At 42.9% G+C, this 13407-nt stretch overlaps 1 protein-coding gene across 12 annotated transcripts in view; it reads left to right on the top strand.

The window, feature by feature from the left end:
* LOC125761375 (tyrosine-protein phosphatase Lar) overlaps nt 1–13407 on the top strand; it is a 254654-nt gene that overhangs the window by 194946 nt on the left and 46301 nt on the right. For all 12 annotated transcript variants that reach the window (XM_049422438.1, XM_049422441.1, XM_049422439.1 and 9 more), the window contains 3 exons: nt 1454–1636; nt 12523–12909; nt 13067–13200. In XM_049422438.1, the coding sequence (XP_049278395.1) occupies nt 1454–1636; nt 12523–12909; nt 13067–13200 (704 nt within the window). The remainder of the gene's footprint in view (nt 1–1453; nt 1637–12522; nt 12910–13066; nt 13201–13407) is intronic.

A 13407-nucleotide genomic window follows, 5' to 3' on the forward strand; every position in this document is an offset into this window, starting at 1 on the left:
TTATCCGTATCAACATTTTACATCTCTTGCGACAAGTCTACATCTTTGGTGCCGTTTTCTTCATATCTAGAACATAAATTACTTCCACACCTTTTGCACTAAAATCAAAACGGCGTAGCGCAAGGAAATGTAATAATAATCAGCTTGCCGTACATCTTCCTCTTTATCCATTTACGCAACGTTCTTCATTTTTTCGGACAGACAGATGAAATGAAATGTCCACTGTTCGGCCTCCTTTTGCACGACAGTTTCGCCAGTGTGTACAGCTACGCTTTACTATGTCTGAAGAATCTTTTTGACGTCGCATCGAAATGATTTATTTTCATGCTGAAGATACGGTTTACTCCAATGAAGCGTTAAAAACATCGGACCCGTGTCTTTTAGCGAAATAACACCCGTACGGCTGTGTCTGATGTGGTGTCGTTTTTTGCTTTTATCTGCACAACCAAGAGTTGGCGAAATATGTCACGCCGGGTGTTTGACGCAAGTCTGCCTGTTGTTGCCGGACCAAACACGGAAACGGATGCTGCGTACCGAATAATCTGCCAACTTTTGCGCTGTATCTGTCCAGTTATTTCTACACTCTGTCGACCATGTCACTGAAGGTGACCGAATGAAATGTGACATTATGATACCTAAGGCTGGTTCTCACTTGTTCTCAGAACCACGGAGAAAAACCCGAGGATCGTGCGAAAGCAAAATTCTCATTTAATTCAGTAACAACCTTAAACTACACAACGCAATATCCGATGTCATTTGGGTTTGCAATATTTGACCTCTATGTCTAAGAGACAGTGATGACAGTGAATGATGTACTATAATTACAATCAAATCAAATATTCTTTTTCATCATTGCACTTTATCTTCATAATTTAAATTTTTAATGTTTTTCTTTAGGGATATTAAACGGATATTAAGTATGGATTTTTGTTACTGCACAATTTAGCTACCGGTTCAGTTTATTGCAGTTCTGCAAAAATTAGAAACTTTGTATTAAGGCTGTTCATCTGACATAATTTTAATATTATTCAAAAACAAAAATCCGATATAAGTGTTAGAGAATATGGGTACAAGAATTAAGTAACTAAATAAAAAAATATAATCCGAGAATAAACATTGTTATGTTTGTATTTCGATACAAGTAAACAAACTACTTTAAACAACAATACAATAATACTAAACATTTGCTACTATTTAGCTACCTTGTTACTAAACATTTGTTACTATTACGCTATTTGCAATCAAAACATAATGAGCTACTTATGCCGAACCGAAATATTCGTCGACTAGCTAAGCGTATAAATGTTCGCTCATCAATGATGCATTATAATTGTCCATAAGTATCGCTCGTACGGTATTCTTTCCCGTATCCTCGCTAATACCACTGCGTATACCGTATCGACAAACATGTATTGAGTTGGTTTCTTTTTCTTTGTTTCTGTGTACGTTTCAGGAGACAAAACACCAGCTGGCTTCCCCGTCATCAAACAGATTCCCACAATTCGTGTAATTGAAACGGGTCATACGGCCGTGATGCAGTGCAAGGCAACTGGTTCACCACCGCCAAAGATCTACTGGATAAAAGACATGAAGCGTGTTGATATGACTAATCCACGATACAGCATCAACAGTGAAGGTAAGCAATGGTTCCACACTCTCATTACCGCTTAGTTCCCTTGTGCAGTATTTGTACTTTCGCATCGATAGCCGTAGAAAGAAGACAAATACTCTGACGCAAGTAATACCGTCTAATCTAATGGTTCATTTGGGCTCGGAGAAACCAATTATACGTTCCCGTTCCCTCGTCACACACACATACACATACACCCACACACAAACACATGCAACAGTTGCGATGAAGTCGCTGAAGGTACGAATTTCCTTTGCAGATGCTTCCTTTACATTAACGTTCCAAACCGTACACGATTAGATACGCCGTCCATGCAAACGTAAATGAGATGCTTGTTCATTACATTTATTATGGATTCGTTGCGGTTCCCCGAGCGGTTTTCCCGGCGATTGAACCAAAGATTGTCCTCGCGCAACTACAACAATCGGATACACTTCTGCATCATTTTATGCAACGTTCACTGTATACGCAGCCTCACGCAAACGTTCTTGAATCTCGAAGGAGTGCCCGAACAACCGAGCAACGAACTGTGCTGGCAAACCAAAGTCGATGCATCACTTAATATCGAACCCGACCGGAGTATGGCTGCAGGGCGAACTAGTAAATAATTAATGTTACTTACAAAGCTGTTTGTGCCAACGCAAACTGTACATCTTTATTCTTGTCCAACTTTACCCTACGCATCTGCCGATTGCAAGCACATAGCTTCCTTACACATACCACGGTGCAAACATGTGCAAAGTTCACTGTCCAAGCTGTGTGGTTAACAGTGGAGAAACACAAATTTACCCTCTGAAATGTTCTGTGTCTTGTCTGCTAATGCTACTGCAACACAAGAAAGTTGTATGGCAGTTGGTCAGGAAATGCTATCTTTTTGACCATCGTTTTTGGTCGTTTCAAACCCCAAATGAAACACGAACACGGTTGGGAAATGAAACATTCTGTAGGTAGTGCATGGATGTACCTACAACCGCACGGTAGAAGTTCTGCTTTTTCAACCAAAAAGGTTACAAGCATTTTTCGATTGCGATATTAATCAGTCTCTCTTTCAAACATATTCTATCGTTTGACCACTCGATGTTGATGGAATAATTTATGCAGCTCTAGTTTACAAATTTTGTATCTCGTTAGAGATACTATGATTAGTTTGTAAAAAGAAATATTCTTCAGTCTTCTTCTAATCGATATATAGAGAATGCCTTAGGTTTTAATTACTTTTACGGTGTTGCTTCTGTCGATGAAAAGTCGAATGCTGTTCTGTTTTTAAAGTATTGTCGATAATTACTAGTTTGAATACATGGCGTAAAGTTTATGCTCGTAGGTACATGGGCAGTGGGCAGTGATGTGAGTAAGATCCTTTGCGGGTCTGATGAACCTCAACTACCTTTATGTACAAAAGCTGTTTTATATTTGAAGAGTCCACGCTCCGTACAACACGTCCACCAACAGCATCTTTACACGTTCCACATGTTCACGTTTGGCTGTTTACAGCAACCTTTATGAATTTTCCACTAACCAATATACGGTCCGAATTTTTCGGTATCATGATGCATTAATCATGGGCGAAATGTTCCCATGCTAATTAATGAGTAATACGAACCCGACCTCTCCATCACCTGCTTCAATTCAGTCCACGCCTCCGCAACCCGTTAGTCGTCCTGCCGCGAAATGTTGATTGGGAGGGATTGCGGCCTCTCAATCCTTCGGTTGGATCGTTTTTTGGTTAAATTTGTGTGTGTGTGTGCGAATTTCTCATCGATTTCACCCTTTTTTTAACAAGGGGGGAAGACCGATCGGTACGGTTCGATTGACGCGAACGAACGATATGGTGTATTCCGTGGGGAGCCATATTTTTTACCACTTTTTATATTGAAATTATTTATGATTCCACTCGGCACGGTCCAGATTTAGGCGGGAGTCGGGCCACACAGAGACAGAAATAAAGCGAATGCGGTACAATGGTTGTGCGGATGTTGGGTTCTGCGTTTTTAGTTTTTGTTCGTTATTTGGAGGCATTGCTGTATTGTTTATAAATGTTGCCAAATTTATGTCAATAAATTGGTCCCTATGGTTCGGGAAAAGTGGGCAACTCGGTCACAACATCGGTAGTCACCACACCGTACAGCGTAAAATTGATCGTTTTCGCTTTATAATGTACAAAGTTGTTGCTACTCGATTAAACTTCCATTTGATGTACAATGACGCAATCGTACCAGAATGTAGCTTTTATTTTTATTTTACTCTTGCCTCTGTTTGTGGCATTGATTTAGAAGCAAAACGTTCAATGTTATTTTCAACGGATTATCTTAAAAAAAACAAGTTATTACTTTAAACAACAAACCTAAAATCAATCAAGCGTGGTTTTCAAAAATGGTATACTATTCACAACACCTATATTCATGTTTTAAAATGAAACTAGCTAATAAACAACATTTAGTGAAACAATTTTTCCAAACTTTGAAACATGTAAGGGACGGTTCCGTGCCATATTCGAATAAAGAGACACACCTAAACATTTAAATCCAAATTACATTTCCATTAACATGCGCATACCATTCCTAGTACCTGCTGTAATCGGTAAATGTTCCTTCACTGCGAATCCCACGATGCCCAAGAGTTAAAAGCTCTATGAGAGGCACCTCAACTCGCTTAGAGTTTTTGCTAAATAGACGGTGGTAGTGTTTCTGGTTCCGAAACATACAACACTCCCGGAAGGGCATAGCCAGTATCTGACAGCAACAAATCATAGACAGCAATTTCACGGCAAGATAACAAGCGGCCACATCCCACCCGGTTTCATGTGCTGTGCCAAAATTCAACCATTCTCACAGTAAGCATGGCCTTTGACCCCTCCGATACATCCGTGATGTACTCGGTGCGGCAAGGAATCTGGCCCCGCTGGTGGCAGTGACGAAGAATCTCGGCTACCGTACACTGAACATTTCATCCTACGAGGTGTAGGTTTTTATGTTTTCCCTCTGAGTGTGTTTTTTTTATTTCTTCTTCTACATTCACTTCTCCAATTTAGCTTCTCCAGTCCCGATTCGGGAAAGCACTCTAAAACCCTGCCGGCAACCGGAACGAACCAATTTCCATAAAAGTTCACATATCATCATCGTTAAATTGCTTTTCCCTTTGGTAACTTTCGTTCTAAAATCCTCCCGGCAGCGGCACTCGGGCACACCTCCTTGCTTCAGCCATCAATTCATTTCCCCCTCCCCACCTGCACCAGTAAAATGGTCCACTCGACCGGATTCCGGGTGGACTTCATCTTGGACCACAGATTGGTTCGTTATTTTTTTTTCAGAGGCCGGAAAGCACGGTGTACGGTTCGTTCATTTCTTCCCCTCGTCACGGGGAACAGGTCCGGCTGGTTGGGATAGATGGATGGGAAGCAATTTCATATAAATTTGATTTCCACCTTTTCCCGCTTCGGTACTGCTATGTTAAAAGCGCCCTACTCCCGCAGCCAAAACGCGAACAAATAACGGTGGGGCGTATGAGGTACGACGGGAATATGTATGATTTTTTCGCTCCTCCCGATCAACTTTATCGCCCCGGCCAGTGGAACAACGCCCGAATGCTACACGCTCTTCCTCACGCTCTGTTCCAACATTAGTGCCCAATTAAACGAACTGCCTATCCACTTTTCTTAAATCGTTTTTGCTCACCCTAAACATCGACCCCACGGTGGAGAAGACTGATACTCGGAGGTTTTATTTTTTTATATCTATCCCTAGCATTCACTGTTACCTCTTACCCATCGCCTCCGGCCGTGGTCAACCACATCCAATCACATAGCAGTAGCGTGTGGTCAATGGTATCGTTGGCAATCCCCTTAGTGAAATCAGAGAATCCAATGAAGGACCGTTCAGCCTGGAGATGCTGCAGCCGTACGACCGTAGCTCATGAGACCGAGATCTTTTTACGGTTTGACAAAGCATTCCATTTTCCGGTGTTCGTGTGAACCGCAGTAGTACATAGCAAGCTTTCGATTTGCAAACGGAAGCAACGCGACACCTCGCAGAGCATAAATCAAGAGAAGGGAAAACTGGTTAGCAATTGGCAAAGAAGGCGGGAATTTGGTTTAGGAGATGCATCTCACAATGCTGTATCCCATTGCTTGGAACATTGTGTTGTTACTCTGAGAAGTAAAGCTGTGTATTACTACCATCAACTTTATGCAAAAAATAGCTTCATTCCAAACTACTACCACCAAGATACCGACAGCATTGTTGTGTTTTGTGTATGACATTGCTAGTTGATTATGTTTTCAATTTCTCGGTACGATTACTTAAGGATGGATACACCTTATCAAGTTGCCTAATTTATCTGGACAATGCCATTCACCTTTCACAAAGCATAGCTTGACAGTAAGAATTGCAATAGCTTGTTTGTTACGATTCACGTTCCAGTCATAGATATGTTTTGCAGGACTAGCAACAAACCAAACTATTATTTTCAATAAAACGATTCAGTTTGTGAGTAAAAAAATATTTCCAAATGCACATTTCCTCTCGTTATCCCTGGTGTAATGGAAAGCAAAACGCATTTAACATCTCGCTGAAGTACTAAAAAAAACACTCATACTAGCAGCGTAATGCGAGTGCAGCCGTATAACGCTGCGAACAAACAGTTACTGTGCAAGTATTTATGTCTCCTTCCTGTGTACGGACGCAAAAGGTAGTGACGGTTGTGGCTAGTGAAACTTTTCGGTCGGTTCTCTCGTTTCGCGTATGTCTCAAGCCCATTTAGCACATCGAGAAAATCCCATGCATAAATAACGGATAAATTTTCAGCACACATAAATTATGCATTTTTATGATAAAAATGGCTCCCACCAGCAGCCGCCCTGCTCCCGGTGTGCCAGCTTATTTGTAACTGGCTGGTGCCGGTGTGAGTGGTGGGGGCGGGTTGCAACAAGCACAAGCATGTGCGGTGGAGCGTAAGGTCACAAAAAGTAAATGAACTGAATGTGTCCTTCGGTTCATGTAACGAATCCACATTTAAGTGACGTTGGCGGTTGTAGAGTGTGTGCTGTTGTCTCCATCGCTTTGACCATCCCTGTGGAAAGAATGACACTCTAAATTAATGATCGCTCTGCGGCTCTGGAGATTGTACTAAGACTAGAAAATATTTCATTTCGACGAAACATCGGCTTCCGATTACCATTAGGGACGAATTTTTTAGTGCACATATGCTAATCCGGACTACGATGAATTAGGGACGAATAATAAAAATCGTTACAGCTGAACACTTATTGCCTATTAATGTGTCACTCCATCACAGATCCTGATTTTTTATTATGATCTACTTTTACCTTAATAAAACACCTTCTACTAAACGTTAACTAAATCTCGTAGTAAACCCCTACTCTCTTGGATCTATTTGTGTCGGAAAATAAACTGAAGCGTTAAATTTTAAAACCATGGCTTTCGCTTTGGCTAGTTTATCTTCAAAGTTACGATCAAAGCCGACATATAAACATAACCGAATCAAAAGCACATTGAAAAGGAAATCTCTAATGGATAGAGTTTTAGCTATAAAAAAAGTTTTATTTAGAGTATGCGTAAAAGTTAATGATGGTGCGGGAAGCATTTTGTGATAAAGCATGATCGGCATGGAATGAAAACTAATAAAACTGAAAATGGTTTTTTTTCATTTTTTTTCGATACTGTGGGTTTCTTCATTTGTGAATGTGATTTTTAATTATATTTTTTTAATCACTGTTAGGGTAAATTTTTATTGTTCCAGAAAAAGTTAGCTTTACAATACACATTACACTCGTCTAATTTTTCACAAGCTAACATTTCGTATTCAAAGTACCGTGTTCCTCTACAAATAAAGTGTTGAGAACGACCGCACCTCGACCCGACGATCTAAACGAGATGCGTAGGAGGAATATGCGTGCGCTGATCGAGATCCGGTTAAGGGAAAAGTGTGCGTAGAAAGGGATCCGGTCTGGTCAGTAGCTAAGCAATCGTGGTTGAGGAAGATACTAGCTTTTTATAAAACAAACTTAAGCAAGAAAATAGAGTTGATTTATTTAAAAAAAGTATACGTCGACGATTCTACTCAACAATAAAAAGCTAATTACCCTCACATCAGCAAGTACTGTGAGATAGTTTGATTCAAGTGAACTTGTTCCATCCACCTGCAAAAGTGTTCGTGCGTAAATAATCCTAGCAATGGATCAGAAAACGGTTACCAACGAAGAGGCTGTATCATCCCGGGACGCGGTGCCTACGACGCAACGTGAATCCGTCAGTAAAAGAGAGGTCAGCGACGTTGAGGATGCTGTGGTACGAACGAGAGCAGTAGCAGCGAGAGTGGAGAAGTTCGAGAAAGGCGAACTGGCGGAAGCGACGCACACAGCTAAGCAACGGAATGCACGTGGTGCGAGCCAGCCGAAACCTATTCGCCAGGAGAGCGACTGCAAAAAGCAGTCAAGTAAAGACAAAGGCATCAAAGCGCTTGAGGTAAAGCATGCAACTGAGATGCTAGAAAAGGAGAAAGAGATCGAGAGCTTGCGCTTAGAGCTCGAGAGAATGAAGCAGCATGAGATCGGCGCTACTAACGATCGTTACCAGCGTTCATCGAGAGCAGCCGCGTGGTTACTCGATGACACTAGTAGTACCGCGAGTGAACATTTGTCGAGTAGAAATCGCATGCCTTTAGATAGTGATAGTGAAACGGAGCCAGAAGAGAAGCCCCTCACTCGTCGCCAGGTATCCGCTCGCAAATTACTGCAAAAACCGTTACCCGTGTTTAGTGGTGTCCCCGAGGACTGGCCGATGTTCATCAGAAGCTTTGAGGATACGACAAAAGCGTGTGGGTTTTCTAACCTCGAAAATCTACAACGTTTGCGGGATAGCCTTCGCGGAGATGCACTGGAAGCAGTAAGAGGAAGATTAGCGCTGGCCGATTCCGTGCCGGACATCATCGAAGAGTTGCGAAATCTTTTTGGCAGACCGCGGCGAATTTTAAAATCATTGCTGCGTAAAGTGCGTGCGGTACCTACTCCTGATGCTGATCGTTTGGAGTCGTTTATAAGCTTCGGCATTGCTGTGAAGCAATTAGTAAGCCATATAGTGGGAGCTGAATTGAAGGAGCATCTGGATAATCCAATGCTGGTCGAGGAACTGGAGGACAAGCTGCCGGGAAGCTACCAGCTGGAATGGGTGCGTTTTAGAAGGCACAGACGTGGAAAGGCGCTGAAGGTGTTTGCGGATTACCTAAGTGAGCTGATTGTGGACATCACGGAAGTTAAAGACTTTGGCGCCAGCAAGCTGCATCGAGGAGTCGTTCGGTCGGAAAAGCGAACGAGTATGCACCATCACTCCGTAGAGGTCCCAGAAGTAAAAGCATGCTACGTATGCCAAAGTACATCGCACAAGGTAAGAACGTGTAACGTATTTAAAAACCTTTCAGTGGCGACACGGCTTGAATACGTAGAGAAAAACGACTTATGCAGCAATTGCCTGAACAACCACGGGAAAACAGTGTGCCGATTTAAGCGTGCTTGTGGCGTTGACAATTGTCGAGAAAACCATCACCCTTTGTTGCATCGGGTACCGACGCGTGCGGAAGCAGAGTGTAACGCCCAACGCAGCAAAAATGATACGACGATTTTTAGGACCATCCCGGTAACATTGTCAGTAGGCGACCGAGAGTACAAGACGCTCGCCTTTCTTGACGAAGGAGCTTCGGCTACGTTCATCGAAGAAGTAGTGGCGGATGAACTCAACGTAAAGGGAGTGACCGAACCGCTTGTAATAACTTGGTGTGCAGATGTTGAACGACGCGAAGAAAAGTCAAGGAAGGTGGATATCGTTCTTTCAACGAATGGCTCGGGAAAGAAGTTTCTACTGAAGGGGGCACGAACCGTGACAAAATTAGTGCTACCTTCACAAAACGGATCTTATCGAGAGTTGCAGCACCGCTATCCACACCTAAAGGATGTACCAGTGGAAGATGCGGAAAATTTGCCAGTGAGGATCCTACTTGGCTTGGATAATATAGACCTTTTCGCGCCGCTTGAATCTAAAATTGGGCAGCCAGGAGAACCAATCGCGGTGAAGAGCAAGATCGGCTGGACCATCTATGGGCCAAAAAACTTGGTAAGCGATGAAACGAGAGAACTCATTAATTACCACACTATCCTTTCAGTCACCAACGAAGAGCTGCACGACGTCCTGCGAGCGCAATACACACTCGATGACGTTGGTACAAATAATGGTCAACTGCCAGTATCAACGGCTGATCGCAGAGCAGATGAAATAATGCAAGCTACTACGGTACGAATTGGTGACAGATTTGAGACAGGATTGCTGTGGAAATCTCACGTCAGGAAATTCCCACCAAGTTTTGAAATGGCAAAAAGACGACTAGAAGGCTTGAAACGTAAAATGGCTAAGGATAAGGAAGTCGCCAAAGCGGTCCAGAAAATGATTCTTGATTACGAAGAAAAAGGGTACGCGCACAAGCTGACTCAACAGGAACTAGATGAGACCGATCCTGCCGCGGTATGGTACCTTCCACTAAATGTGGTAAAGAATCCCAACAAGCCTGGGAAGTTAAGGTTAGTTTGGGACGCAGCTGCAACGGTTAAAGGTGTATCATTAAATTCGGAGTTGTTGAAAGGACCAGATATGCTTTGCTCGTTACCATCTGTACTCTGTCCTTTTCGAGAAGGCCGCATTGGGTTTGGAGGAGACATAAAGGAAATGTATCACCAAATAGTCATACGAAAAGAAGATAGGCAAGCACAACGATTCCTGTTTCCTGATCCAACGACTGGTGACCCTCTGATGTACGTAATGGATGTTGCTACATTCGGATCGACATGCTCCCCGTGCTCGGCACAGTTCGTCAAAAACAAAAACGCCGACGAGCTCTCCAGCGTATTCCCCGAAGCTTGCGAAGCAATTAAGCATCGACACTACGTCGATGATTATTACGACAGTACAGATACGGTGGAAGAAGCGGTGCATTCAGCAAAACAAGTGTCGTATGTGCATTCGAAGGGAGGTTTCCACATGAGAAATTGGGTCAGTAACGGAGAGCGTTTTAGTGAGGAAATGGGAGAAAAAAGCCCAGCTGATGCGATCAGTTTCAAACAGAAGTTGGCAGAAGGTACGGCAACGTTTGACCGAGTATTGGGAATAAGGTGGAATGTAAAGGACGACACATTTCAGTTCACGCCTCCTACTAAGGCCCATGAGTATGATCATCCTACGAAGCGAATGGTAGTGAGTTGCGTTGTGTCGCTATTCGACCCGATGGGATATCTCTCCCCATTCCTGGTGCTAGGAAAGATACTGGTTCAGAGGTTGTGGAGAACTGGCTGCGATTGGGATGAAAAAATCGATCATGCGAGTTTAAGTAAATGGGAAGTCTGGAGGCAACAAATGCAAAAGATCGAAGCTGTAAAAATTCCTCGTGCATATTTTGGTGCTGCGTCATCAAAACAGATACAAGAGCTTCAACTACATATCTTCACTGATGCCAGTGAGACAGCATATGGCTGTGTAGCATACTTTAGAGCAGTGTTTGCAGACAAAGTTAAATGTGCCCTGGTGATGAGTCGCTCGAAGGTTGCCCCTATTAAACAAAGAACAATTCCACAGTTGGAACTATGTGCTGCTGTGCTTGGAGCTAGGTTGGCGAGAACAGTAAGAAGCATGCATAGGCTTACCATTGACAAGCAAGTGATCTGGTGCGACTCACGGACAGTACTATCGTGGTTACGTTCTGACCAACGTCGATATAAACCTTATGTTGCATTCCGAATAGGTGAAATTTTAGAAATTTCAAATGTGATGGATTGGCGGTGGATTCCCTCAGGAAAAAATGTAGCGGATTCACTAACGAAACAAAGTAAGGAATGGTGTTTTAAACCAGATTCAGCATGGTTAAAAGGACCAGCGTTTTTGTACGATAGTGAGAAAGAATGGTCAGAGCAGCCGACTATTGACATGAACACAGCGGAAGAATTAAGGGCATCGTTTATGTAGCACGAAATAGTAATACCGACGCCTCTAATAGACCTGACAAGGATATCCAGATCGACAGTGCTTGTGCGTACAATTGCTTGCGTGTTGCGGGTTATTTCTAATTGCAAAAGGAAGCGAGATAAGAACGAAATAGAGACTGTGACAGCAACTAACGCACAACAGAAAAATACTGGCGATTTTGAACAATGTAGTGAAAGTGCCGTTAAGAAGAGACGAATATTATAGAGCTAAATGTGCATTAATAAGGTTAATAAGAATAAGAGGTTAACGGGCAACATGTAATTTAGCGGTCGTAGGGATTTAGTAACACTAGGTGGTAAAACCACACCAGGATTACGAGTGGGGGTGTTGAGAACGACCGCACCTCGACCCGACGATCTAAACGAGATGCGTAGGAGGAATATGCGTGCGCTGATCGAGATCCGGTTAAGGGAAAAGTGTGCGTAGAAAGGGATCCGGTCTGGTCAGTAGCTAAGCAATCGTGGTTGAGGAAGATACTAGCTTTTTATAAAACAAACTTAAGCAAGAAAATAGAGTTGATTTATTTAAAAAAAGTATAAGTCCACGATTCTACTCAACATAAAGATTACGATGGAAACATTGTTCTACTCTTATTGACATTTTTGTGCTGACAGAAATAAATCTCACGGACCAATCGTTCCGAATTGGTACGTCTTATTTTCAACTAGGTATGTTCGTGCAAGTTTTCCACCAGACGCAACATAAATTTGTTGATACATTCATGTACCATTATCGTGAACAAAATTTATTAACGCATCCGCAAATATTGGGCTCCTAGTACGATTTCATCACAACAGAACGTTTAGTCGATCAACTGATTGCTGATTTGTTCGTTTTTCCCCATGCTATTTCCAGGCAGCCTACAAATTGACAACAGTGAAGAAAGTGACATGGGCAAGTATGAGTGTGTTGCTGAAAACTCGGTCGGTACCGAACACACCAAACCGACACCACTGTACGTGAAAGTGCGACGTGTCCCTCCAACATTCTCGCGGCCGCCAGAACCCGTGTACGAGGTCATGCTAGGAGCCAATCTGACCCTCACCTGCGTAGCCGTCGGTTCGCCGATGCCGACCGTTAAATGGCGGAAGGGCGTCGATCAGGATTTAACGCCGGAAAATGATGTCCCGGTTGGGCGTAACGTTTTGGAGCTGACTGACATACGAGTCAGTACTAATTACACCTGCATCGCTCGATCGAACCTCGGTGTCATCGAAGCTACCTCACTGGTCAAAGTTCAATGTAAGTGACAAGTAAACCCATGTATGGCAAGAGAAACGACCTTTCAAGCCCTTGGTTTAGTACATTCGCAGGCGAAATGTTGATCATGATGGATTGATAAAGTAAATAATCACGTGTATATGTTTTAACATTCTTGACCGTTTTTTTCGCCTTGTAGCATTACCAGCTGCGCCTACGGATGTAACGATATCGGAAGTAACGGCTACACAGGTACGGCTCGAGTGGTCTTACAAGGGCCCAGAAGATCTGCAGTACTACGTTATACAGTATAAGCCAAAGAACGCAAATCAGGCAAGTACCATGCACCCTCTATCCAGTTACCTGGAGTGGATCATTTTTCTCGTATCCAATCACTCACCGGAAACTGTATCATGAGACGACAAATGTGCCACAGAATAATTGACATGTTTATTAATGATTTTGAATGTTTCCTTCTTTACTTTCACGATATTGTATTCTTGACGTATGTGCTCATCGTGTGCCTTATTATGTGACAAA

The sequence above is a fragment of the Anopheles funestus genome, chromosome 2RL (assembly GCF_943734845.2).
Source record: "Anopheles funestus chromosome 2RL, idAnoFuneDA-416_04, whole genome shotgun sequence".
In the NCBI taxonomy this organism is placed as follows: domain Eukaryota; kingdom Metazoa; phylum Arthropoda; class Insecta; order Diptera; family Culicidae; genus Anopheles; species Anopheles funestus.